Source organism: Berghia stephanieae, chromosome 8 (assembly GCF_034508935.2).
Source record: "Berghia stephanieae isolate SIO BIC M18660-M18661 chromosome 8, UCSD_Bste_1.3, whole genome shotgun sequence".
Classification (NCBI taxonomy): Eukaryota; Metazoa; Mollusca; class Gastropoda; order Nudibranchia; family Aeolidiidae; genus Berghia; species Berghia stephanieae.
The window spans coordinates 13,338,103-13,364,017 of NC_088367.1; the positions used below are offsets into that span (position 1 = coordinate 13,338,103).

Below are 25,915 nucleotides of genomic sequence, written 5' to 3' on the forward strand. Positions count from 1 at the left end.
TTCACTCAGATAGAACACCACATTCTTCATATTCCGTAGCGCCGCGCTGGTAAAAAACCGATAAGTAGAACAGGAATAATTAAGAGAGAGGCATGGATATGTACGTCCTATAGTATTGGCCCACTCACTATTACTGCATGGATTAAAAAAAACCCCATTGAATTTGTTTGTAGATACTCGTGGTTAAATTATAGTTGTAGTTGAAGACACAAGGGACACTGACTGGGATACTTCATACTTCATGACATGGTTTTTATTTTTACTCTCGATTTTTTTACAGCAATTCTCAAGTGTAAATCTCTTTAATACACGGACTGTTCATACGGGACCTAAAACTAAAACTAGACTAAGATAGATACAATTCAGAAGTTCTTCAGCATGGAACCAAAGTCAAAAATGACCAAGTCCAAAACTCAGTGCTGCAAAGCTAAAAACAACGGCACATTGAACACAATTGAAAATGGTGCTTTGGACTTTCATGTATCTCCAATGAACAACTCAAGTCTGTTATCAGTGGGGCCACAGTGTAAGCACTATTATAAAAGCAATGGTGACATAGATAAGAGCAAAGTAAACAGTAGTAGGACACATGGTGTAAGTCCAAATCGTTCAGAAGAAAAAGAGAACGGTTTGGAGAAAGACATGATCATGACAGATGAACTAATTCGCCAAAGGGCATTCAAATGGTGTCAAGATTCATTGGGAGGTTCGTGGTTACACATATCTTCAAAGGAAGACCTTGTCATTACTCCAATATGGTAGGTGTACCGGTTGTTTAAAATTTTGTCTTCTTCTTCTTCTTCTTCTTCTTCTTCTTCTTCTTCTTCTTCTTCTTCTTCTTCTTCTTTATTATTAATATTATTATTATAAATCTTGATATGTGATATGCTTGCATACTAACTCATAATCTTGACATATTTTCGAAATCAAAATTATGATGGAGATAAATTACCTGATTTGAATGCCATGAATGAAGTTAAGGTGAAAGTTTTTATTATTTCAAAAAAAATTTGATAATATTTTTCTGTTTGCAGCAACTTAGACCTAGGATTCATTGCTGTAACTGCACATTCGTTGAACAAGATTAGGTTAGATTACACTTATCAAAAATAATTTGAGAAATCACAGCTGCAAAGAAATTCAGTGTTTCCAAATTATAGAAGGGTTTTGACTCAATCCAATGGGTGTAATGCTTTTATGAATCAATGACTAAATTTTGGGAATAGTTACTCTTCATGAAATAGGTTATTTGTTGATTCAGACATGCATTTTTTTTTCTCCATGTGAAGATAATAGTTTCTATTCAAACTGTTTAACTACAGATTTTGTGTTCAAACATCACCATCAGCTCATAGCAAATCAAATTATAGAATTGATACAAAGTGTAAATTGTCAAATGCTATACTATAAAAAAAATTAAGAAAGCAGGGAAAGATACATAATTTAATCTTAATCTTAGTTTACTTGGATCAGCTCTCCTTTCCATAAAATCAACAATATTGTACACGTTTTGGTAATCTAAGATACCCAAGGCCCCATTGATAGATTCTAAAATTGAAGTGGCAATTCGGACTCAAGTCTAAATAGTCCCCTGTGGTTATTCGGACTCAAACTCCAATGTGCGCGCTGTAGGCAGAGGGTGGAACCGATATAAATAAATAGAAAAAGAGCAGAAGAAATTCTGTTTTGCCCATATCACACTGACTCAGCTCATACCTCTACTTTGGACTGTAGAAAGGATTGCTGCCTGTCTCACACTATCAGAATATGTAATTTTTAAATTATTCACCACATATCATCTCTACCACCACTACTACAACAACCACCACCACATATCATCTCTACCACCACTACTACAACAATAACCACACCACATCATCATTCCTACCACCACTACAACAACGACCACCACCACATCCTCATTCTTACCACCGCTACTTCAACAACAACCATCAGCACATCATCATCTCTATACCACACCACAACTACAACCACCACTACATCATCATCTCTACTACCACTACTACAGTAGCAACCATCACCACATCATCATCCCTACCACCGCTACTACAACCACCACCACCACTACCACATCATCAGCACCAACAAACCATATAATTTGGAAATTGGTAAGCATGTAATGCTCTTGATATCAGATGTTTGACTTTTATAACATTGTAATTGTGTGGCATATTATTCCTGAAATTGGAGGTTTTATCATTAAAATATCCCTGAAATTTGAAAATGAGGGTAGGGATATCTGCGTTAATATTGCCATGCACAGTGATAACAGTAGGTTGTTATTTTGTTATGATTGATCGAATCACCCGCACAGGAAATGACAGGATCACTGTCGGTCAAGGAATTTTATTATTGTGGTCTGCGTTCAAATCTTGTCTTACAAACTTTCCTTGTTTTACTCAAGCTCTGTGCCATGCAGCATTATTTTGCTTAGTTTACTTTGATTACCTGTAATAGGGTCCTGGTTTGTGAAATGTCTATCATGCATAAAACCCACTTTTGGTATTTTATAAGATAACCTCTTAAATTGGGATCTTTGCTTTTGGCAGTACTGGCAAATTAGGAATAAATCTGAAGGAATACATTCTATTCTTCAAATGTAAAATAGCTGCCCCTTGGGTAAGAGGGATCAATATTTAAAAACACTTCTGTTTATTCTATTCCCATATGTGACCCACTGCGTCAAACCAGTATTTTGTTCCCGTAAATTAAAAGACGAAATGATCAGAAATATGAAATTTTGGGTCCATATACTTGTAAAATTAACTTTATATTTATTCTTTTCAGTAAAATGACATAACCTCAAGCCAAGTTTCCTACTTTTGAATCAATTTTCGGCACATATATCACCCATACACGAGAGACAAGTGTGTCATATCTCGTCAATTTTTTTTCTTCTAGTATCTGTTAACAGATACCATATCTGTTATCTCGTCAATTTTTTTTCTTCTAGTATCTGTTAACAGATACCATATCTGTTATCTCGTCAATTTTTTTTCTTCTAGTATCTGTTAACAGATACCATATCTGTTATCTCGTCAATTTTCTTTCTTCTAGTATCTGTTAACAGATACCATATCTGTTATCTCGTCAATTTTTTTTCTCTCTAGTATCTGTTAACAGATACCATATCTGTTATCTCGTCAATTTTTTTTCTTCTAGTATCTGTTAACAGATACCATATCTGTTATCTCGTCAATTTTTTTTCTTCTAGTATCTGTTAACAGATACCATATCTGTTATCTCGTCAATTTTCTTTCTTCTAGTATCTGTTAACAGATACCATATCTGTTATCTCGTCAATTTTTTTTCTTCTAGTATCTGTTAACAGATACCATATCTGTTATCTCGTCAATTTTTTTTCTTCTAGTATCTGTTAACAGATACCATATCTGTTATCTCGTCAATTTTCTTTCTTCTAGTATCTGTTAACAGATACCATATCTGTTATCTCGTCAATTTTTTTTCTTCTAGTATCTGTTAACAGATACCATATCTGTTATCTCGTCAATTTTTTTTCTTCTAGTATCTGTTAACAGATACCATATCTGTTATCTCGTCAATTTTTTTTCTTCTAGTATCTGTTAACAGATACCATATCTGTTATCTCGTCAATTTTTTTTCTTCTAGTATCTGTTAACAGATACCATATCTGTTATCTCGTCAATTTTTTTTCTTCTAGTATCTGTTAACAGATACCATATCTGTTATCTCGTCAATTTTTTTTCTTCTAGTATCTGTTAACAGATACCATATCTGTTATCTCGTCAATTTTCTTTCTTCTAGTATCTGTTAACAGATACCATATCTGTTATCTCGTCAATTTTTTTTTCTTCTAGTATCTGTTAACAGATACCATATATCTGTTATCTCGTCAATTTTTTTTCTTCTAGTATCTGTTAACAGGTACCATATCTGTTATCTCGTCAAATGACTCTCCTAGTAACCTTATGTCCTTTTCCTAAATAAAATCATCAGTTATGCCCGCAAACATTAAAGGTGAAACATGCACAATTTTTCTCCCTCCTTTATTTGAGTGGGAGAGAGATGGTGAGTGCTTCCTTTTTCAAAGTATGATATTAATAGATAATTGTTATTGATTATGTGACTTGTAATTTACTGTGTGTATTTTTAAAAAGATGAAAACCCCATATCAGGTCTTGGGGTGGTGGGGAAGGGGGGGGGGGAGGGAGAGAACTTTTAATTGAGCTAAAACATGAATAGATAGCCTTTAATGTTTGCTTATCAAAAGAGGGCAGCATGTAGTCATAATCTCATCCACATTGGAATAACAGACCCAAAAAAATACACCTAACAAAAATTAGGAGTAAACTTCGATATTTCACATATTCAGGTAATTGATTAGAATATCAATAGAATCTGTTTGATCAGGAAATAGCATTTCGTAAACAGACTGGTTTTTAATTTTGCTTGCTTTGACTGCCAACTTAATTTGGATAATATCGTCTGTTCTATTTTACTTTTTTCTTACAGTGGTGGAATGTCAAATTATCTCTACTTAATTTCGCTGCCATCGTCTCACACAGCACTCAATTCAGAACCAAAAGAGGTACTTCTTCGCATTTATGGAGAAATCAGCAAATCCACAATGGACTTTTTGGTTCACAACTCAGTCGTTTTTGTACTGCTGGCGGAGAAACAGCTGGGACCAAAGCCTTATGGCATGTACCATGATGGTAGGATCGAAGAATTTATAAAGGTATTTATCTGTTTATATATCTTATATTCTTATTTTAAAATATTTTCCTTTATTACACAAAGGGGTGGGGTTGGGGGCAAGAGGAGTGTATATAACATGTAGTGAAATTCAGTTCAAAACACTTCATACATGATTATGAAGACATGGCATGAATCATCCCATTCTCTTATTTTTTTAACCACACAGCTTCACATTGACGAACAAATATTTGAATACAATTTGTTTTGCCCTTACACAGGGTGTCCAGCAAGGTCGTAAAGTTGTAGAAAGTTGTAAATTTGACCGCTTGGTCGTAAATTTGCTCCATGGTTGTAAAAAAGTCGTAAATTGAAGATTCAATGGATTGACATTTTAAAAAGTTTGTTGAAGAATGAAATCTGGCAGCAGAAAATTACTTACTTTTTTACTACTACTACTACTACTACTACTACTACTACTACTACTACTACTACTACTACTACTACTACTACTACTACTACTACTACTACTACTACTACTACTACTACTACTACTACTACTACTACTACTACTGCTACTACTACTACTACTACTACTTCTACTAATACTTCTTTGACTACTGTTTTATTACATGTTGCATCAGGCATATCATTCGAAGATACATTTTAGAGAGAAAAAGTATTTCTAATTATTATATTTACTCCCTCCCTCCACTCTATCTCATAATTACACACGCACACACGCACACATAATAACTCGTTAAAAATTATATTAAAGTTATTGGAAATGGGTTTTTATAGAAAGTTGATCCTAAGGTAAATGTAATATATATGATCATGAGCATAAACCATTGATTTCAATGGGAAATATTTTGATTTTTCATATATTTTGTTCAAGGTCGTAAATTTGACTCTGAAATTTTGCTGGACACACACCCTGTTACAATTTCTTTTATTTTCATATCATCATCATCGTGGCTTATCCCTCCTGGACATGGCCTCTGCAACTGCCAACTGAAACAAGCTTCTGTCCTGCGCCATCCTTCCACCTTCAGTCGCTGACTTATTCATCCATTTGCTGATTCTTGTGAACATCTTCTTCTTGGTCTCCCTCTCCCTCTTTTGCCCTCCACAATACCCTCTAGAAAAATCATTTCGAGGCTGTCGTGTCTCTTTATATGTCCAAAAAAGACAAGTTTTAGTTTCTGTATCGTCTTGATGAGATATGGTTCCCCAATGCCCAGGGACTCTATCACATTTTTGTTAGTTTCCTTTGCTGTCCAGGGAATTTGGAGAATTTTCCGTTAGCATTTAATTTCAAATGCATTAATTTTATTTTCATCTTTTTTTTTGTGTGATTGTCCATGATTCACGTAGACATATAATGCTGTTGAAAATATGTATGTTCTTAATATTTTCATTTTCAGTTGGATGCTTTCACTTTTCCATGATGTCATCATCTTTGTCAATTTTATTTATTTTCATGGCTCACCAAAATATTTGGAGGTCATGAATAAAAGAAAAAGCAAGTGAAGGTGATTGTTTTAAGGGGTAATTATTAGGAATAATAATGCTCTATTTATTTATTATTGTTAGAATTATTTCATTTCTGTGGGCTTGATTGCTCAGTTGGTAGACTACTTTTCCTCTTAAGCAAAGAAACAAGCATTGGTCCTTTGTGTACTCCGGTGGTGAATGTTTCATCTGGTGGAAACTACTTTTCGATAGACGTAGCAAGCAACTGTTACTGTCTGTTTAAACTGCAGAAAATGGGTAAACTCCAAGGCCTTATGCTGAGTTGAGTATCATATATTATATGTGACCCATCGTCTCAAAACGGTATTATGTCGGAACGAACCATATGCTTAAAAGCCGAATTTAATGTTAAACTTAACAAAAAAAATATAAATTGTTGGCAATAGCGCACTAAAATATGTTGCCATTCTCCTCAATTAAACATACAAACTCAACACAAGTCTGATATTTCTGGCTATAAATTCAATTTTCAACATCCCGCTTAATAGCTTTTTGAGGCAAAGGGTCACATATATTATCAGAGTCCCTTGTTGAGTCTGGCAAGAATCTATAGTCTTCAAGCCCGGGTCGAATCCTTAGTAGTGAAGAGATGGAGGTTGAGCAGGACATTTACATGGGACCCATGAGAATTTCGACTTTGTGTTAACACTAACCTTCAGTCTGTTAAGGAGTATGCTTTTAAATTTCACTCCTATTCATTTTTTTTTTTTTTTTCATATTTATAATTCCCAGGCAGAGCCATTATTGCCCCTGGACCTAGCAAGGCTGGACATCATGTCAATGGTCTCCCAAAAGCTAGCACTCTTCCATGGTCTCAGCATGCCCCTATGCAAGAAGCCCTCTTGGTTCAGAGTTCACACACGAGGGTATGCTATTAGTAATGAGCTTATTAGCTATAATGAATGTTTGATGTGAATTAATGTATTTATGACAGTGTCTTGTCTGTAGTTTTTATGTGTTCAATTTACAGTCTTGTGTGATGTTTGTAGGATTTGTCTGTGTCTTGTCTGTAGTTTTTATGTGTTCAATTTACAGTCTTGTGTCCTGTTTGTAGGATTTGTCTGTGTCTTGTCTGTAGTTTTTATGTGTTCAATTTACAGTCTTGTGTCCTGTTTTTAGGGTTTGTCTTTCAGGGTTAACGTTACTCATGTCACCTCCGATTTTTATGCTTTACTGTCATGAGATAAACAATAGTTGTTGTATTAATTTTTAATTTGAACCTTTAATTTTAAAAAATTAACTCGGCCAGCCATAGTTGTCATACCAGTAAGGTCACGGGTTCAAGCCCCCATTGCTGCAGCGACGTTTTTATTCTCTGTTGTCTTCTGGCACTTTCCCACTCACTTCATTTCTTGTTTTTAATAATTAGGACAAAATTTGTATTATGATTTATGTAAATTTTATGATTAAAAAAAAAAAAAAATCACGGTCCCATTTCATGAATTTTATTTTTTGTGGTTCTATAATTAACTATTATTTTTAATAGATTGTCAAAATAAAAGCCATTTCAAATGTTTGTTTATATTTTCATAATTGTGAGGCAACTGCTAGCACTGCTAGAGACAGAATAAACTAGAAAAGATGGTGTTTTCGACACCCTATTCTCCAGGAGTAGAATAGGTGGGATTTTTAAGTCAAGTACGTAAATCAAGTATATTTTGACCACCATAGTAACCTCAAAACCTTTTGATTTCTTTTTCTTAGATGGATGGATGAGGTTCAAAATAATAAAGCTGCACTGAGTCCAACTCTTGATATCATTCAACAATTAAGTCCAACTGTAGATTTCACAAAAGAATTTGAAATGCTGGTGTAAGTATTTAGATTAAAGTAGAAATCACTTCTTTGTTGAAAGCAGTCAAATGTTTACTTTTTTTTCTTTTTTTGGAGTTGTCAATGTTAAGACGTGACCTCATAGGTTTGGTTTATCATCTTTTAACAAAATCAAGCACTGTTGAGCATGATAGCAAATTGGATGGGGGACAGTAATCTTAAACGTCTGGCCCCCAACTTTTTTTGCCATTTCATTGGTAACGACAATTTACACGCATTACCTCACTCAACTCGGGCAGTGATGGAAATTATAAGGTTGCTAGTACAAAAAAAAAAGGATTCCTAACAGGGCAATTTTACTGTATGCGATGAAAATTTGGTTCCATTTTGCTCACTTGGGGGATTATATTAGGTATTATCAGGCACAATGATAATGATGCACCTGTGAAACTGTTTTTATAAGATAAATGTCTATATTTATTATTTATTTATAAATTAAGTCAATTTAAATCTTATGATTAAATCAGATCCCTTATCTTAACTCTTTCAAATTGTGTCAGGTAAAGGTATCAATGTCTACAGTTGCCATGTGTTTATAAGGTCAAGGTCACTAAATTTAGAATTTGATGTGACTGATTAGATTTGAAGGGCTACACAACACAGTGCTATACTATGTATTTGAAACAAGTCTTTGTTTTGAAATGTCTGCTCCAATGTCAGTTTGTCACGTTGGTAAGTGGACTTTGATAAGGTTTCAATGTTCAAATTTTAATTAGTTGTGGTTCTGATCAAAGTCTAATGTCTGTCTTTGACCAACTACTTGTTGCAAAAAAAAAACAACTTAGTAGAAGCAGAAATTACGTATGTCACCGTGACAGATAATAATAATAATAATAATAATAATAATAATAATAATAATAATAATAATAAAATTCATATTTTTATTATTATTGATAATAATAATGATAAGAAGAAGAAGAAGAAAAATAACAATAATAATAATAATAAAATTGCTAATAATAATAATAATAATAATAATAATAATAATAATAATAATAATAATAATGATAATATTAATAATGATAATGATAATAATATGAACCAAAATTTCAAAATAAAAAAATAGAAAAACCAGCTTTAGTTCATGCTATTGAACAATGTAATAAGCCTATAACTTTACTTTTTTAAGAGAATGGGTGCAAAGATGATAATCTTTATTAATGTTATTGTTATTATTATCATTATTGTTATTATTATTATTATTATTATTATTGGAATACGGAGCAGTTGCCTGGGACCCCTACCTGAAAGAGGATATTCAAAAACTTGAGAGAGTCCAGAGACAAGGTGCCCGGTCCATAACTGGGAACTATAAGAGCAGAACCCCAGGATGCATGACAAAAATGTTAGAAGAAAGAAATCTCATCAGCCTCCAACAAAGAAGAAAAGAAACCCGCCTGTCATTCATGTTCAAGATAATAACAGATCAAATACCATCAATAAAGGCAGACTCCTTTTTCACGCCACGACCAAACAAAAGAAAAACCGAGCACTCACTTTCGCCAAGCACATAACCGAAAACCCCATTGACAGATACGCCACAAACAATTCGAACTGCTTCAAAATCCCACAGACAAGAACACAAAACTACAGAAATTCTTTCTTCATTAGAACTATCTCGGAGTGGAATGGGCTGGATGAACTGGTCATCATGGCACAACACCTAAACGATTACAAAGCCCGACTGACATGGGCCCGCGCCCAATGAGGACGCCGCTGAAATACAACCAGACCATTGGTTTTTTCAGCGCCAACCATACAGATACAGATATTATTATTATTATTATTATTATTATTATTATTATTATTATTATTATTATTATTATTATTATTATTATTATTATTATTATTATTATTATTATTATTATTATCATTATTACTATTCACACGTTTAGATTTAATGTAAAAGGATGAGCCATAATTTACTTAAAAAATGAAATGTTGGGAACTTTAAGAGGATTTTCCTGTGCTTTTCATGTTTGTATATTTTGGAGACAATATAGCTGATTAAAATACACAATTTGACAAGTAGTGGCATGCCTGTTATCTTGCTTTATCAGTATCACTTGTTCTCAATCAAAAAGTATCCTATTGACCTAATCTTAATCTTAAACTCTAACTTAAACAATAGATAGTGACAGTTTTTGACGATTATGGTTTTCTTCTATTAACAAAAGATAGAACATTTTTTTCCTAAACACATTGAAACGTTAAAATAGGGACATTGTGATATTTTAGCAAAACAATGGTTCCTTATTTATAATAAATGAAAACAAAAAAACTGTTATAGAGAAATATAAATGAGAATTTCATCATAGTCATTAAATAAGATGTTATAATTGATGAGTTTATGATGAAATGACAAGCCACTTTCTTTCTTTTATTTATTTTTGTTGTTGTTGATATAATTACAAAATTTTGTGGCTTGATTCTAATAAAATAATAAATATTATTTGAAAAATAAATGGACACGTATTGGTACATTTATACAACGGTTTTCATCTCAAGTGTACCAAGTCAAATGTGCTTCATCATGTCTTATTGGTCTGTCTGGTTTGTGTGTGTGTGTGTGTGTGTTTGTGCATGTTTGTGTGTGTGTGTGTGAATGAGTATGCTTCAGCAAAAGTAATTTGTAATTTAAGCGCTTTAGAGTCTGGTGTCTCGGAGTTATAGTGCTGTATAAGTTTTCAGCATTATTATTATTATTATTATTATTATTGATTTGCCCATTGATTTTGTATACATCATCACTTTTCCACACATGTATTATTTATTTCTCCTCTTAATTCTAACAGAAAATTAGCAACTGACCTACAAGCACCAGTGGTATTTTGTCACAATGATTTACAACCAGGTCAGTTTTGTTTGTGTAAAATTGACATTTTATTTTTTTTTTCATCTTTTGTTCTATGACATAAATCTGGAGTAAAGAACTTCTCAGCTAATGATCAGACAGGGAAAATAGTGATTGAATGTCTTTTGGTGTATCCCTAAGCCAAAATTAAAAATGTGAATTGATTTCTTCCTCTTCCTCTTCTTCTTCTTCTTCTTCTTCTTCTTCTTCTTCTTCTTCTTCTTCTTCTTCTTCTTCTTCTTCTTCTTCTTCTTCTTCTTCTTCTTCTTCTTCTTCTTCTTCTTCTTCTTCTTCTTCTTCTTCTTCTTCTTCTTCTTCTTCTTCTTCTTCTTCTTCTTCTTCTTCTTCTTCTTCTTCTTCTTCTTCTTCTTCTTCTTCCTCTTCTTCCTCTCCCTTCCTCCTTCCTTCCTCCCCCCCTTCTTCTTCTTCTTCTTCTTCTTCTTCTTCTTCTTCTTCTTCTTCTTCTTCTTCTTCTTCTTCTTCTTCTTCTTCTTCTTCTTCTTCTACTTCTTCTTCTTCTTTTTTCCTCTTCTTCTTATTTTTTCCTCTTTCTCTTCTTTCTCTTCTTCTTCTTCCTCCCCTTCCTTCCTATACATATGTCTTCTCTTCCTCCCCCTCCTCCTCCTCCTCCTCCTCCTTTTATAACAACTAAATAGGTCTGAAGGAAAAAAAAGATCATAACAAATACAACTGCTGAGAAATAATAAAGGACATTTTTTTCCTTCTTTCAGGGAATCTCTTGTACCAATCATCGACCAATGATAAACCAGCAAATATGACCATCATTGACTGGGAATATGCTCATTACAATTACAGGTATCTTACCTCCCATTCATGGTTCTTCAGTTCATTTTCACACCTTTAGTATTACTATGATTTATTGTATATCACTGCCCAGTTAAGCTGCATAAAAAAAAAAAAAAAAAAAATTCCTTTTATTTATCCCCAAGGGGAAATTTGTCGTTAGGGTCTATTCCAAGGGAAGACTGGAATAACCCAGGCGTCAGCCGCAAAGTGAGCTAGGGCGAGGTGACTTGCTCAAGGCCGCACAACGCAACGTCAGATGATTGAACTCGGTACCTTTCTGGTACGAAGCAAAGACCGTACCACTGAGCCACGTTGCATTTGGTTTGAATTTCTTCATGCTTAGGTAGAAACGTTGAACTGAAATTCCGGAGAATTCTATGTTTTGAAATTGTAAGATTTTTAATGAATGCACGCTTTGTAAATGTTAAGTGTATCCCTGTCTTCAAATATTCTGTTCCTGAGCCATTGTTGTACTTTTAAGGGAATTCAGACCAAACAAGAATTAATTATTAGTTCTGATTCTCATTTATCAATTAATTCTTCCCTTTTGTCTAATTTTTAATTTTTATCTTAAGTGCTTCTTTTCTTGATCTTTTGTTTATGCTATTACATTATTATTATTATTATTATTATTATTATTATTATTATTATTATTATTATTATTATTATTATTATTATTATTATTATTATTATCATCATCGTCATCATCATCGTCGTCATCATCATCGTCGTCATCATAATCATCATCATCAGTATCAGTATCATCATCATCATTATTATTATTATTATTATTATTATTATTATTATTATTATTATTATTATTATTATTATTATTATTATTATTATTATTATTATTATTATTATTATTACTTTTATTATTATTACAGAAACGAGGTTAAAGCCTGGATCTTCATTTGTGCATCATGGCACTTTGGTTATTGTTCTCGATAAATTTGCTTTTCAAAAAAAAAAAAAAATCATTTTGGTCATTTTTCTTGCTATTATCATTATAATTAATCTCTTTTCACTAAGGTCTGCATTATATTTCATCTCTTTATAATATTATAATATTTCAATCAGTGCATTCTCATTTTCGTTTCCAGAGGTCATGACATAGCAAATCACTTTAATGAATGGACCTATGACTACAACAACCCTGGGCTACCTGGTTATAAATGGCACCCTGAACGATTCCCCTCCAAAGAACAGCAAGTAAGTAAGCCTTTACAGACAAACTGATTCATTCTCCATGTGAAAAGATTTTTTTTTAAGGACCCACTTGTGGTCAAATTCCGCCATTTTCTTCCACATTTTAATTATTTTATAATCAGCCTGACTTGGAATCAAACCATAAACCTTTGATATGTGGACATATGTGTTGCCATATCATCAAATAGTCTTTGATCGTTGTGGCAGTTAACAAAACAAAAAAAAAAAAAGAAAAGAAAAAAAGTAGTCATTCAGAGTCATTTGGCAAATGGAGGTGGAATTTATCCCAGTCCCAGTTCCTCTATCGTGAAGTGAATGATATCAATTTTTTGCCACCTGTTGGATAGGATGTTAGTTTATTGCAAAATATTTTCTGCCAGATCTAACCAACCCAGCCATCTAATCACTACTGGGTGGACAGGGGGTTCAGAAAAAAATTCTTGCCTCCAATGGGATTGATCTCTGACCCTTTCCTTGTGGAGCGAGTTTTCTATCAATAGTATAGCCTTCAACAGTCATGACGTCACTTCCTTCGTAATGACGCATGGTAACTTATTAACTGGCTCTAAACTATCGGAACAATGGTGGATGTACTTATGAAATGCTGTGACGAGCATAAAAGTGTATCCAGAGGAAATAAACATAAATCTGATCATGTTTTGACTTTTACACATTCTGATCACAAGACATATGAAAAGTTCTAGCCAGCATGAAGAATAAGATGTACGGATTTTCTTTGTTTAGAACCACGATGGCCGCCTTTGCTGGGCGATGTGACATCAGACTACTGAATCCAATTGAGGCAGTTTAATGACCTTAATATAGTATGTCCGTGGAGAGTTCATGGGAGGAACAATTTTCTCAATTCCTATTTTAATCTCTTCTTTGCCAGTACGTATTTTTCAAGTCTTACCTGGAAGCTTCAGGAATGTCTCCTGTGACAGAGGATGCTTTAGACAAGTTGTACAAGGAGACCAATTACCTAGTCTTACATTCTCACTTTTTCTGGGGATATTGGTCTCTGATTCAAGCTTTAACTTCTGGAATTGAGTTTGATTATAAGGTAAGCTGTTTTTTTAGACTGATAGGCTTTAAAAAAATCTCTTTTATCATCTGTTGGTTATTTTAGTTTAGGTAAAGGAAGGAAATAGAAAAGAAAGATATATGTTACAGTGGTAGGAAATGTATGAAAAAACAACGAAAAAGAAAAAAAGTAGAGAAATGAAATTGAAAGAAAGAAAGAAAGAAATTAGGTCATTTTGCTTGATGTTTGTGATTTGAGTTTTAGTATTATAGTCTTAGAGAAAAGTTGCACAGACAACAAACAAGTGGAACTAATGTTTCAAGCGCACACCCTTTGTCAGCAAATCTAATGAAAATTGTTTGATATAATGATAATGATTAAAGAAATCTCACTTTAAAGCATATTGCCCAGAGGAGAGGGAATTAGGGTAAAATCTTATACAGGTGAGAAGTCGATAACGAAGTTGATGGAAATGTATTTAAAACAGGTTTTGAAAAATCTTTCTAAACATTTCTTTACTACATGGGTTTCTTTAAACCCCGATAGTTAGTAAAATCTAAATTTTCAAAAGCTTTGGACTCTCGGAAATATAGGTATTTGTTAACAATTATTCCAGTAGAAAGATTTTAAAGATAATTATTTTTTATTTTAATTTGACGTTCCTGAAATAAGAAATAATGTATTTACCTATTTTTCGCTCAGGATTATGCTGTGTGCCGCTTTGAAGGATATTTCAAACATAAAGAAAAACTGGTTGAACTCTTTGGAGGATTTGAAGTGCAGAACTGAAAGAAAAGTCTACAATGCGAAGAGAGTAAAGAATGGTACAAAGAGCTGTCTGCTCGGAGTTATCTTTCTTTTAAATTTGTTTTGACTGATTATAGATTCCAACGTAATGTCAATTGTTAAGACCCGCAAAGCTTTCAAATGGTCTTCGAAAATTTTGTCAACTTCATCTGCTTTTTATGTATCTATATAGGGGATTGGATTTGATTTAATACACTACTTAATCAAATGGGTATGAATATTGAAATTGTCCTTTCATTAAAGACATTTTCCCAAATCTTATTTATTTGATACGATCCAGGTCTAAAACAAATATGGTTATAATTTTTGTTTTAATATGATTATATGAATCTTAAATCTTTACTCAGATATCCATTGTTTTTATTTAGTATTTTTGTTAAGGTATCTTTTTAACGTTTAAGTGTTCAAAATAATTGCTGAATGAAAGTAGATTTTGTTGTTTTCTCTTTCTTTTGGAATCAAATTTGAATCGTCCTTGGTAGTCCTCTCTTTAAATTTTAGCTGAGCATATTTTGCTTCAAATTCGTTTTCATTCTTTTAGGTAAGCCTAAATTTTAGCTTATTTTTAGTAATTACTTTCTTGGGCTTTTTTATATACTTTCTTTACTGCTTTAAAGAATGAAAGTTAAATAAAGATTATGTTACTCTTTTTAGTGAAGACATGCCTTGCAATGCTTGTGAGTTTAGTAAAGTCTGATGAGACACAATCAGATTGACATGTATCTGGGTTTCCCATTTGATTGTCGATTCATAAGCAACCCTGTTCCCTTCATTAAGTGGCTTAATAATCATTTTGCCTCTGTGTTTTATAACTATGCAGTGCTATCTTGTCTCTTTCGTCACTAGGTTTCTGAAATAGCCGAACGTATATTCATCTAGAAACTCATGAAGTGTGGTTCTAGTCATGTGATTTTTATATTCATTAAAATGTGTACAACTCTTTCTGTGGGCGACATCTGGAAAATATATGATATGGGTGCTCATTGATTGTGATTGAATTTTTTACAAAGACAGTTGCCACCAATTTGACGTTTTTAAAAGAATTATAAGTGGTTGTAAAATACAATATATTTTGTGTGACTCATGCATTGACTTTTGACTAAATTACAAAATAAATTGACATTTTTATCATTCCTTATTAAAACAGTAAAATTTAATTTGAGTGCCACATGAGCAGAATAATGAGGCCAAAAATCATTTAAGTTTTTAATAATACCTTGGAAAAACAAGCATGCTTTTTACAGTTTTGCATTCCTTTGTTGTAAAATGATGAATATGGATGTTGCTTTTAAATGAGATGGTCTTGTATCTTAAAAACTTGCCATGTATATATACGATAATAAATTGTGATTGTTCTGGGTGGGGTTTCTTACCTCCCATAGTGGGCAGGGAGTGACTGTGTCTTCTATCCCCTATATCTGTTTTCCTACATGCTTTCTGTCTTCGTCTTGGAACGAGATTACTTGGTTTTGTCCAGGCCATGGCCGGATATCCTAGCTGGGAGGGAAACCGTCAAAGTTATAGAGTTCTGGGAGATGATATTTTTTGTCTTGTAAATCATCTCTCTGTTATGCACTCTATTGTTTTGTTTACATATTATATATGATTTGTAAACATTTGAGTGTAACCCTCTTAGTTGGACCTGTGCTTGTGTCTGGATGAGACTTTTAGATGATCTCAAACTAAGTATTATGATAGTGTGCTCTTGGAATCTACATTTGTTTCCCATTTGAACAAATTCCCCTGTGTCTTACCTTTTCTTGGGTGCTTAAATTGTAAGTCTAGAACTTATTACTATCCCATTATCTTCCTTTTTACTGGCACTGATATGACTTTGCTGTGTTGCAAGCGCGTAAAACCCTTAAAAACAAACAAACAAAAGAACACATTGTGATTGTTGTTGCCTTTTTAGATAGGTAAATGTAAATCATGATGTAGAAATGTATGTGTCTCAATCATCATACTGAACAAGGACATTTTAATCAGTAGATACTTTTTAAAATAGCTGTTGTTTCTTTGTAATCGTTTCCAAAAAATCTTTGTTGGTATTTTGGGTTTTTTTGTTGTTTTTTGCTCTTAATGATATGATCATCTATTTTAATGATTACGATCTAAATATATTTGTGCTAATTTATGATTTATGACCGTCTAATATATGTCATACAACAAATGCTGAGGTTTGCTAAAAGAAACATTGAACAGGAATGGAGGTGGAGCAAATTTGTATTGACATTCATGTGCACATGGGAAGGTTCACAGTCCAAATGCTTTGAATTTAATTGAACGTGTTGTACGAGGTATATGAATATCTATAACTCTTGTTACTTTTCTAACTGTTCAAAAATGATTTTCCCCATTATTAACATCTGCTACTTAAATTTTGTATATATCATCCCAGTTTAGAGGCTTTGATTTGGCCTAAAGTGTCACAAGGACTGTTTAAACCCTAAAAGAAATAATCAAGAGAAACAATGTGTCCAACTTCATGATCTTTTTTTTTTCTTTTCTTTTCTTTTTCTATTTTTTTCAAATTCACTCCCTCACGATATTGAGAAAGTTTCACATAGTCTCGTTTGTTTTAACTCTTATTGCGTTCAACGTGAATGAAATTGGAACACGTTTGTTGGATTCCCCATTCATGTCAACACGAAAGAGTTACTGAGTCCCATTGTATTCATGGCATACTGCTGCTTGATCTAACACATCTCACAAGTCCTAAAGTGCAATCGGTATACATTCCATAAAGATTTAAAATCCACAACTTCATACATTTTTTGTCCCATATTTCTGTAAAATTTGATGCGTGACATAATGCAAAATGTAAAAAAAAAACAATAATAATAATAAAGGTGGAAGGTTTTCTCTTATAATTGATCTGTGCCTTCATGATGAAATTTTAAAAAATTGATTAAGGTATTCTTGGTGTGAGTGGTTAGTGAGTGTTATTAATGTGGAGATGAAGATACCATAATAACTGGGTGGGGTTCCTGACTTCCCATAGTGGGCAGGGAGGTAATTACTGTGTCTTCTATCCCCTTATTGCTGTTTTCCAATTTGCTTTCTGTCTTTGTCTTGGAATGAGATTACTTGGTTTTGTACTGGTCATGGCCAGAGTCCTTGGCTGGCAGGGAAACAGTCAACTTAAGGTCTACTAGAGTGGGACTTGAACCAGGACTTACTGATCCAAAGGCGAGTGTCATACCACATGACCACAAAACCGCATACAGCTTGTGTATTAACTTTTTTTGCCTCTTGATAATTCAGTTTTTAATTGATTCCGTATATGTTATTATCTTGACTTATCTATGTAAAAACTTTAATTACTCCAAAATTGTGAAGTATTTAAAATGCAATAGATGTAGTTACCCAGCAATACCTGCCTAATGGTTAACTTCCACTCATATATTAGCATGTGTTTGATATCACATATTTTATTATTCTTATTATGGTCTCATATCACAACTTTGTGTATCATTGTTCTCATGTTATCATGAAATATAATCTTTCAAACCCAAACGTTATAAGTTCAAACTTAAATATTTTGTTTGTTTGTTTTGCAATTCAGAAATCCGACAGCACGTTTGCTCTAAAAAGATTTTTTTGATATTAATATTAGAAAAGATTGTATAACTCGCATAATTTTGGCTGCAAAATCAGTGTGCCTCGACATATATAAATAAATATAATATTTAAAGTGTTACGTTTTACTTCCTATTTGAACTATTCCCCTTTGTCAGACTTTTTTTTTTTTGGTGCTTTTAATTTGTTAATCTGGAATTTTTTGACTATCCAATTTTCTTCCAATTTACTAGCGCTGAAATGACCTAAATGTATTGCAGGTGCTGTAAAACGCTTTAAAACATAAGCAAACAAAGGCCAAATGGATTTTATAGACTAAGTGTAAACTATATAGTTGATACTTTGGTTATTAGTTTTTTAAAGAAAGAAATTGATGCAGGTACTTAGTTAACATAAAAGTTTGAGAAGTGTTTTCTTGGCAGTCTGATTTTTTTCCCCACATTTTAATTTTAATTTTCTTTTTCTCGCTTTAGAAATAAAAAATGGAGCTATATTATTATCTCATTTTTATATGATATTTATAAGTATGTAATCAGTAAGTTATTAATTCTGGGTGGGGTTCCTACCTCCCATAGTGGGCAGGGAGGTACATGCTGTGTCTTCTATCCCCCTATATCTGTTTTCCAACATGCTTTCTGTTTGTCTTGGAATGAGATTACTTGGTTTTGTCCTGTCCCTGGCTGGGAGGGAAACAGTCAAATGCATAGTTATTGTTTTGGGAGATGATATTTTTTTCCTTGTAAATCATCTCTCTGTTATGTATTATGATATTTGTTATTTTGAATTCATAATGTAAGCATTTGAGTGTGTTCCTCTTTGTTGGATTTTGTGCTTGTATCCGGGTGAGACTTGTAGGTGATTTCAAACTAAGTACATTGGTGGTGTGCTCTTGGAATCTACATCTGATCCCTATTTGTTCCCAGTTCTCCTTTGTCTTACTTTCTCTTGGCTGCTTTGATTGTAATTCTAGAACTTTTTAACGGTAATTTTCTTCCTTTTTACTGGCGCTGATATGACCTTCATGTGTTGCAAGCGCCGTAAAATCCTTAAAAATAAAATAAAATAAATAAGTTATTAATCATTCAGCTAGTAATTCAGTGATAGTTTAATTTCCCAGTTACATGGTACTTTAATGATCTAAAATAAAATACCCTTTATTAATCCTATAGGGGAAATTTGTCTCTAGGGTCTATTCCAAGAGAAGATTGGAATAACCCAGGCATCAGCCGCAGTGCAGCGCCACAAAGTGAGCCAGTGCTAGCTGACTTGCTCAAGGCCACACAGTGCAGCGGTGGGTGATCGAACTCGGTACCTTTTGGTGTACGAAGCGAAGACCATACCGTTGAGCCACGTTGCCCCATCTGTCTCTCATGCTTGAACTTTGCACTTACTAAATTATTATTTCCTTTTCACAAAATTAAGTAGTAGATCACTGGTTTAGCGTAGAATGCATAATGGTTGAACACTTGAATAATTACATAATAACATTCAGACCAGTTTACGTCATATAACATTTATATACTTCCCCATCCTTTAAGCACAATATTTAAGGATGTAATAATGGAATTCCTATCATTATTACACCCCAATCTGTTTTTGTCTATCATTTCCTTTGTGACATTTGCATGCATTGAAAATCAATAAATGCACAATCATGCTTCATGATTTGCAGAAAATGTGATGACGTCATGACACCAATTATGAAGAGATAAGAGAGAGAGGCTAGTTATTAATGATCTGCACGAAAAATGATGACATAATTAACAACTAGAGAAAGATAAAGAGAGAGGCCATTTGAATTCAATTGTTTTGCCTTCATTCTTCTTAATTTTATTGAATTCCTTGTTTTATGAATGGTTTTGGGTGAGAAGGCTGTAATATAATGATTAAATCACGTTTATTATTTTATAAAGACACATTTTTATTTAAGATTTTCTCTCAACAAGCGTGAAAATCTTAAATTAAAACTTGTGGTTAACCCAATAAACGTTCTTCAATCCTATATTAATAAGCCCCTATTTTATAAATTGAAGGAACTGTTAATATCGCCATTTGTCATTTAAGTTTACAATGCAAGTCTTTCACTGATTAATAGTTCATGATGTATTCTAATATTTTCTTTTTTTTTTTTTTTCATAACTGTTGTTATCATTTTCAGGCCGACTGAATGGAGTCATTTATTTTAATTGATGATATTAAAATATTTAATGTTTTTAAGATTTAAACAGTTATGACGCATTGAAAATTCTAAAACTGGATTAAATCTGTAGGTGATATTATGTTTATTGAAAGATATTATGACACTTTTATTTATGCATTGCTCAAATCAATGATTATTTGTTTTTTTAAAAATCAAGGTTTGTTTGTTTTTTGTTATAGCATTGTCATATTTTTCAAATTACATATCGTTTGCATGGCTTAAGTGGTATTTAAATTTCTGAATCGATTTGATATATAAAGAAATATATAATTCCCTTTATTCATCGCATAGGGAAAATTTGTCTCTAGGGTCTATTCCAAGGGAAGACTGGAATAACCCAGGCGTCAGCCGCAGTGCAGCGCCGCAAATTGAGCTAAGGCGAGGTGACTTGCTCAAGGCCACATAACGCAGCAGCGGGTGATTGAACTCGGTACCTTTCGGGTATGAAGTAATGACCGTACCACTGAGCCACGCTGCCCCGTGTAGGATTTGTATTTTATCAGAACTGCTGAGAATTTGAACAGCTTATGAAATTGACTTTGAACAAAGATCACCTTGATCCAATTACCAATGTAAATGATATTGATCAATGCATTTGAATTTTCATTACTATAATGTATTATGTCAGTAGGTCTTTAATGTTGATTTGTGCTAGATCATTTGAGTTCAATTTTAACTATAAATTTTATTTTTGGCGGTTAAATGACCTATTTATCTTCAAGTGAGACAAAAAATCGCACTGTCAAATAATGTTTTCTTTCCTATGTCAGATGGGTAAATTATGATGGGTGACTGGGTGGGGTTCCTGGCCTTCCATAGTGGGCAGGCAGGGTGGCACTAACTTGTCTTATATCCACTTATAGCTTTTTTCCAATTTGCTTTCTGTCTTTGTTATGGAATGAGATTACTTGGTTTTGTCCTGGCCCTGGCTAGGAAGAAAACAATGCATAGTTATTGTTTTGGGAGATGATTTTTTTTCCTTGTAAATCATCTCTGTTATGTATTATTATATGTTATTTTGAATGTATAATGTAAGCATTTGAGTGGATTCTCTTAGTGGGATCTTGTGCTGGTGTATGGGTGAGACATTTAGGTGATCTCAAACTAAGTACATTGATAGTGTGCTGATATAACTTAAATGTGTTACAAGCGCCGTAAAACACTTTAAAAAAATAATATGATGTGTGAGATCATGAATATTAGGAGATTTTGATAAAATAGCTTTTGTATTTCTCAAGCTTACACAAACATGTAGTTTTTTGTTCTCGTCGTGGAATGAATTTATTGTTGTTTTGCTCAGTCTGTGCTTATTATTTTAAGGGAGAGAAATGCATGCGTTATTGTCACTGTTGTTTTATTATTATTCGTTTGCCTGGAATTCTGTGTTTTAAGTGTGGGAGGTGCTTTTTAAATAATTCCAGACAAGAACACAAATAGATTACTCTAGAATATACAACCTAAATACTGGGCACTATTAATTAGAGTGAAATCTTAGATCTTTTATTTTTTAACCACTCTCTCATCTTTTTTTTTTTTTTTTTTGACATGTGTAAAAATGGCATAAATGTGTGGAAATTACCTTCAAATTTCTAAAAACAAATAATCAAGCAAACAAATTTCATATTTCACCTTTGATATTCAAAGTTTGATAAATTCTTAAAACTTGGTGGATTTTTGCCCAACCATATTGGGAAAGGAGGTCTTTTGCTGTGTCCTCTATCCCCCTATATCTGTTTTCCAATCTGCTTTCTGTCATTGTTTGTAATGAGATTACCCAGTTTTGTACAGGCCCTGGTTGGTTCCTTTGCTGGTAGAGAAACAGTCAAATGCATAATTATAGATTTTGGGGATACTATTTTTATCCTTGTATATCTTCTCTCTATTATCTACCATTTTATCTTATTTTTGTTTTGAATTTATAATGATATGTAAGTATTTGAGTGTATTCCTCTAAATGGGAACCTGTGCTAATGCCTGGATGAGACTTTTAGGCTGGGTGGGGATCCTGACCTCCCATAGTGGGCAGGGAGGTACATGCTGTGTCTTCTATCCCACCATACCCGTTTTCCAATTGTTTTCTGTCGTTGTCTTGGAGTGAGATTACTTGGTTTTGTCCTGACCCTGGCTGGAATTCCTTGGCTGGGAGGGAAACAGTCAAATGCATAGTTATTGTTTTGGGAGATGATATTTTTTTCCTTGTAAATCATCTTTCTGTTATGTATTATTATGTTTGTTATTTTTAATGTATAATGTAAGCATTTGAGTGTATTCCTCTTTGTTGGATTTTGTGCTTGTGTCCGGATGAGACTTATAGGTGATCTCAAACTAAGTACATTGATGGTTTGCTCTTGGAATCTGCATCTGATCCCTATTTGTTCCCAGTTCCCCTTTGTCTTCCTTTCTCTTGGGTGCTTTAATTGTAATTCTAGAACTTTTTACAATCCCATTTTCTTCCTTTTTACTGGCGCTGATATAACCTAAATGTGTTGCAAGCGCCGTAAAACCCTTAAAAACATAAAACAAACAGACTTTTAGGTCATCTCAAACTAACTACACTGATAGTGTGCTTTTAATCTACACCTGTTCCCTATTTCAAGCAATTCACCTTTTTCGTCCTTTTTCTCGTGAGCTTTCAATTGTAAATCTAGATTATTTGACTATCCCCATTACTTCCTTTTTACTGGTGCTGAAATGACCTAACTGTTGCAAGCGCCATAAAACCCTTACTAACGTAAAAACATAAACATTCTCAGACATAAACAGAGCAACAAATCCTCTTTTCTCTTTGGTTTTTGAATTTATCTCATAATTTACAATAGTTCCAGGATCTAATTTGAACGTTACACTTACAAATAATATTGTGCTGTCTCTACTACCCTGCGTGGTCCTGTTGATAAAGGGTGGTGGTCCATATACCGTTCATAGAATTACATAATCAGTCCCATATATTATATATTATTGATAGTATACATTGATTCGTTACAATCATTATCACATTTTGCTTGTAAATCATTTGATTATACATCGTAGCATGATCTCGTGGATTGTGAGCTTAGCTTTAAATTTACCGTTTGAGTGAATATTATTGCATTGTATGAGTAAAATTGTGATTCGAAGTCCGAGTGAATTATATATTAATACTGTTCTTTTGACCTCCCATGATGGGCAAGAGGTCACTTGCTGTATCTTCTATCCCCCTAATATCTGTTTTTGAGTTGCTGTCTGTCTTTGTTTTGGAATGGGATTACTTGGATTTGTCCTGATCCTTGCTGGAGTCCTTGATTGAGAGGGAAAAACTCAAATGATTAATGTTAGTTTTAGGAGATGATATTTTTTTTCAATGTAAATTATCTCTCTTTTATATAATGATAGTTATATTTTTTTGTTTTGAACATATATTGTAAACATTTGGGTGTTTCCCTCTTAGTGGGATCCTGTGCTGGTGTCTGGACGAGACCTCTAGGTGATCTCAAACTAAGTACATCGACGGTATGCACTTGGAATCTATATGTGCTCCCTGTTTGAACCACTTCCCCTTGGATGCTTTAATTGTAATTCTAGAAATCTTTGACTGTCCTATTTTCTTCCTTTTTTTCTGGCACTGATATGATCTAAATATGTCGCAAGCGCCGTTAACCCCTTAAAAACAAAACAAAACCAACATATATATGAATAAAATATAATTTGAATGATATTATTACTGTATTGCATGAACTAAAATAATGATGTGAAGTCCGAGTGAAATATTTATGGAGTGTTTTGTGTTAAGAAAATCATTTTCCTTAATATTAAATTGGTATTATCACGAGCTCAATTTTCTTTAGGTGTTGAATCCTATGTAAAGGGCATGATCTAGTTGCCTTTACACAGTGACTTTGGTCTTCTTTATGCTTTGTTTCGTTTTTACGGTCATTTCATCATTTTAATTTTAATTTTAAAAAGTGAGCTCATTCTTTGTTTTATTTACTGCCGATGTTAAATTCCAAATGTTTCAACTCAACATCAATGGGTTAAAGGAATGAGAGTTTTAGATTAAGATTCATTTTTTTTCTTCTCATGTGTGTGTGTGTGTGTGTGTGTGTGTGTGTGTGTGTGTGCGTGTGTATATAATATATATCTTTAGGGCTTGTACTCCAATATTAAACATATTAATAACTCGATAATATGCTATGTTCATTTACTCCAAAATTCTTTGTGACTGTTCCATTCCTTTGATGAGTCAATTTTGACATAAAACTCAAATACAACGAATTGAATTTCTATAATTTTGGGACATCGGAAAAGAAGAAATCATCTTATATGTAAAAAAAAAAAGACAAATAAAAAACAAAACAAAACAAAGAATAATAATAATTAAAAAAAAAAGAAATTAAAACACTAACATAAAATTACGCCCCCCCCCCCACCCACCCACCCACACGCACGAAAAAAACAAAACAAGGGAGTACGTCATTCAGTGATTTAATTATTTAAAAAAAAAGTGATTACCAAGGACATTCCATAAAGGAATCTAGATAACCCATCAAACAAATGCCTGATGTTAACAGGAATCACTCATGCTGTCCAAGGTGAGCAAATTAACATCAACAAAAAACAGAGGAAAACAAGTTAAACATATTCCATATAAATAGAAAACAATTAAGTAGAGTCATTGGCATACACTATCCAACTAAAATATCAAATAAAACATGCAGAAAATGTAAAGAAAATTCTCTCTCCGCTCAAATTACAACAGCAAGTATAAGAATGTAAGCACAGAATATAGATTAGTGGATTACTTTCATAACACTGGTTTGCAAAACAGCCGAAACTGCAAAGTTGGACGACCTTGATGGCGAAGTAAATCAGTCATTTACCAAGGGGAACAACTTTTATATGAATACATATAGGATTTTCTTGATTGTCGCCCTTGAGTATTCTGTCAAAATTGCTTTCCAGCCAGTTTAACGAACTATCAATATAACAAATTCATTTCACTGCGCAAGGAGTTTGTGGCGATTATACAAATTGGAGTTATATATATATATATATATATATATATATATATATATATATATATATATATATATATATAATATATATATGTCACTGATTAGTCAGCAAAGTCTGCTATTTCGTGGACGAATCAGCTGATTATACTTGTCCCAAAGCCCGCTATTTCGTGAGGGGATCAGTTGATTATACTTGTCCCAAAGTCCGCTATTTCGTGGACGGATCAGCTGCTTATTCTTGTCCCAAAGTCCGCTATTTCCTGGGGGGGATCAGCTGATTATACTTGCCACCGGAATCAACTGTTTCTATCTGAAGAACAAACAAACAAGGCTCTTTTTGACATTATATTTTCTCTCATTTCGATTCAAAATTAATC

The 25,915-nt window shown here is 33.1% G+C and overlaps 1 protein-coding gene across 3 annotated transcripts in view; it reads left to right on the plus strand.

Moving 5' to 3' along the window:
• LOC144978197 (choline/ethanolamine kinase-like) overlaps positions 1–24,707 on the plus strand; it is a 25,381-nt gene extending 674 nt beyond the window's left edge. For 2 of the 3 annotated variants that reach the window (XM_078923943.1, XM_078923944.1), the window contains exons 2-10: positions 281–758; positions 4,516–4,741; positions 6,967–7,100; positions 7,939–8,046; positions 10,863–10,921; positions 11,653–11,737; positions 12,832–12,940; positions 13,830–14,000; positions 14,664–18,286. In XM_078923943.1, the coding sequence (XP_078780069.1) occupies positions 379–758; positions 4,516–4,741; positions 6,967–7,100; positions 7,939–8,046; positions 10,863–10,921; positions 11,653–11,737; positions 12,832–12,940; positions 13,830–14,000; positions 14,664–14,750 (1,359 nt within the window). In that variant the 5' untranslated portion in view covers positions 281–378 and the 3' untranslated portion in view covers positions 14,751–18,286. Of the gene's footprint in view, positions 759–4,515; positions 4,742–6,966; positions 7,101–7,938; positions 8,047–10,862; positions 10,922–11,652; positions 11,738–12,831; positions 12,941–13,829; positions 14,001–14,663; positions 18,887–19,418 lie in introns of those variants that run through there. The other variant, XR_013646482.1, reaches the window with a different exon arrangement.
• The last annotated feature ends 1,208 nt before the right edge of the window (positions 24,708–25,915 follow it).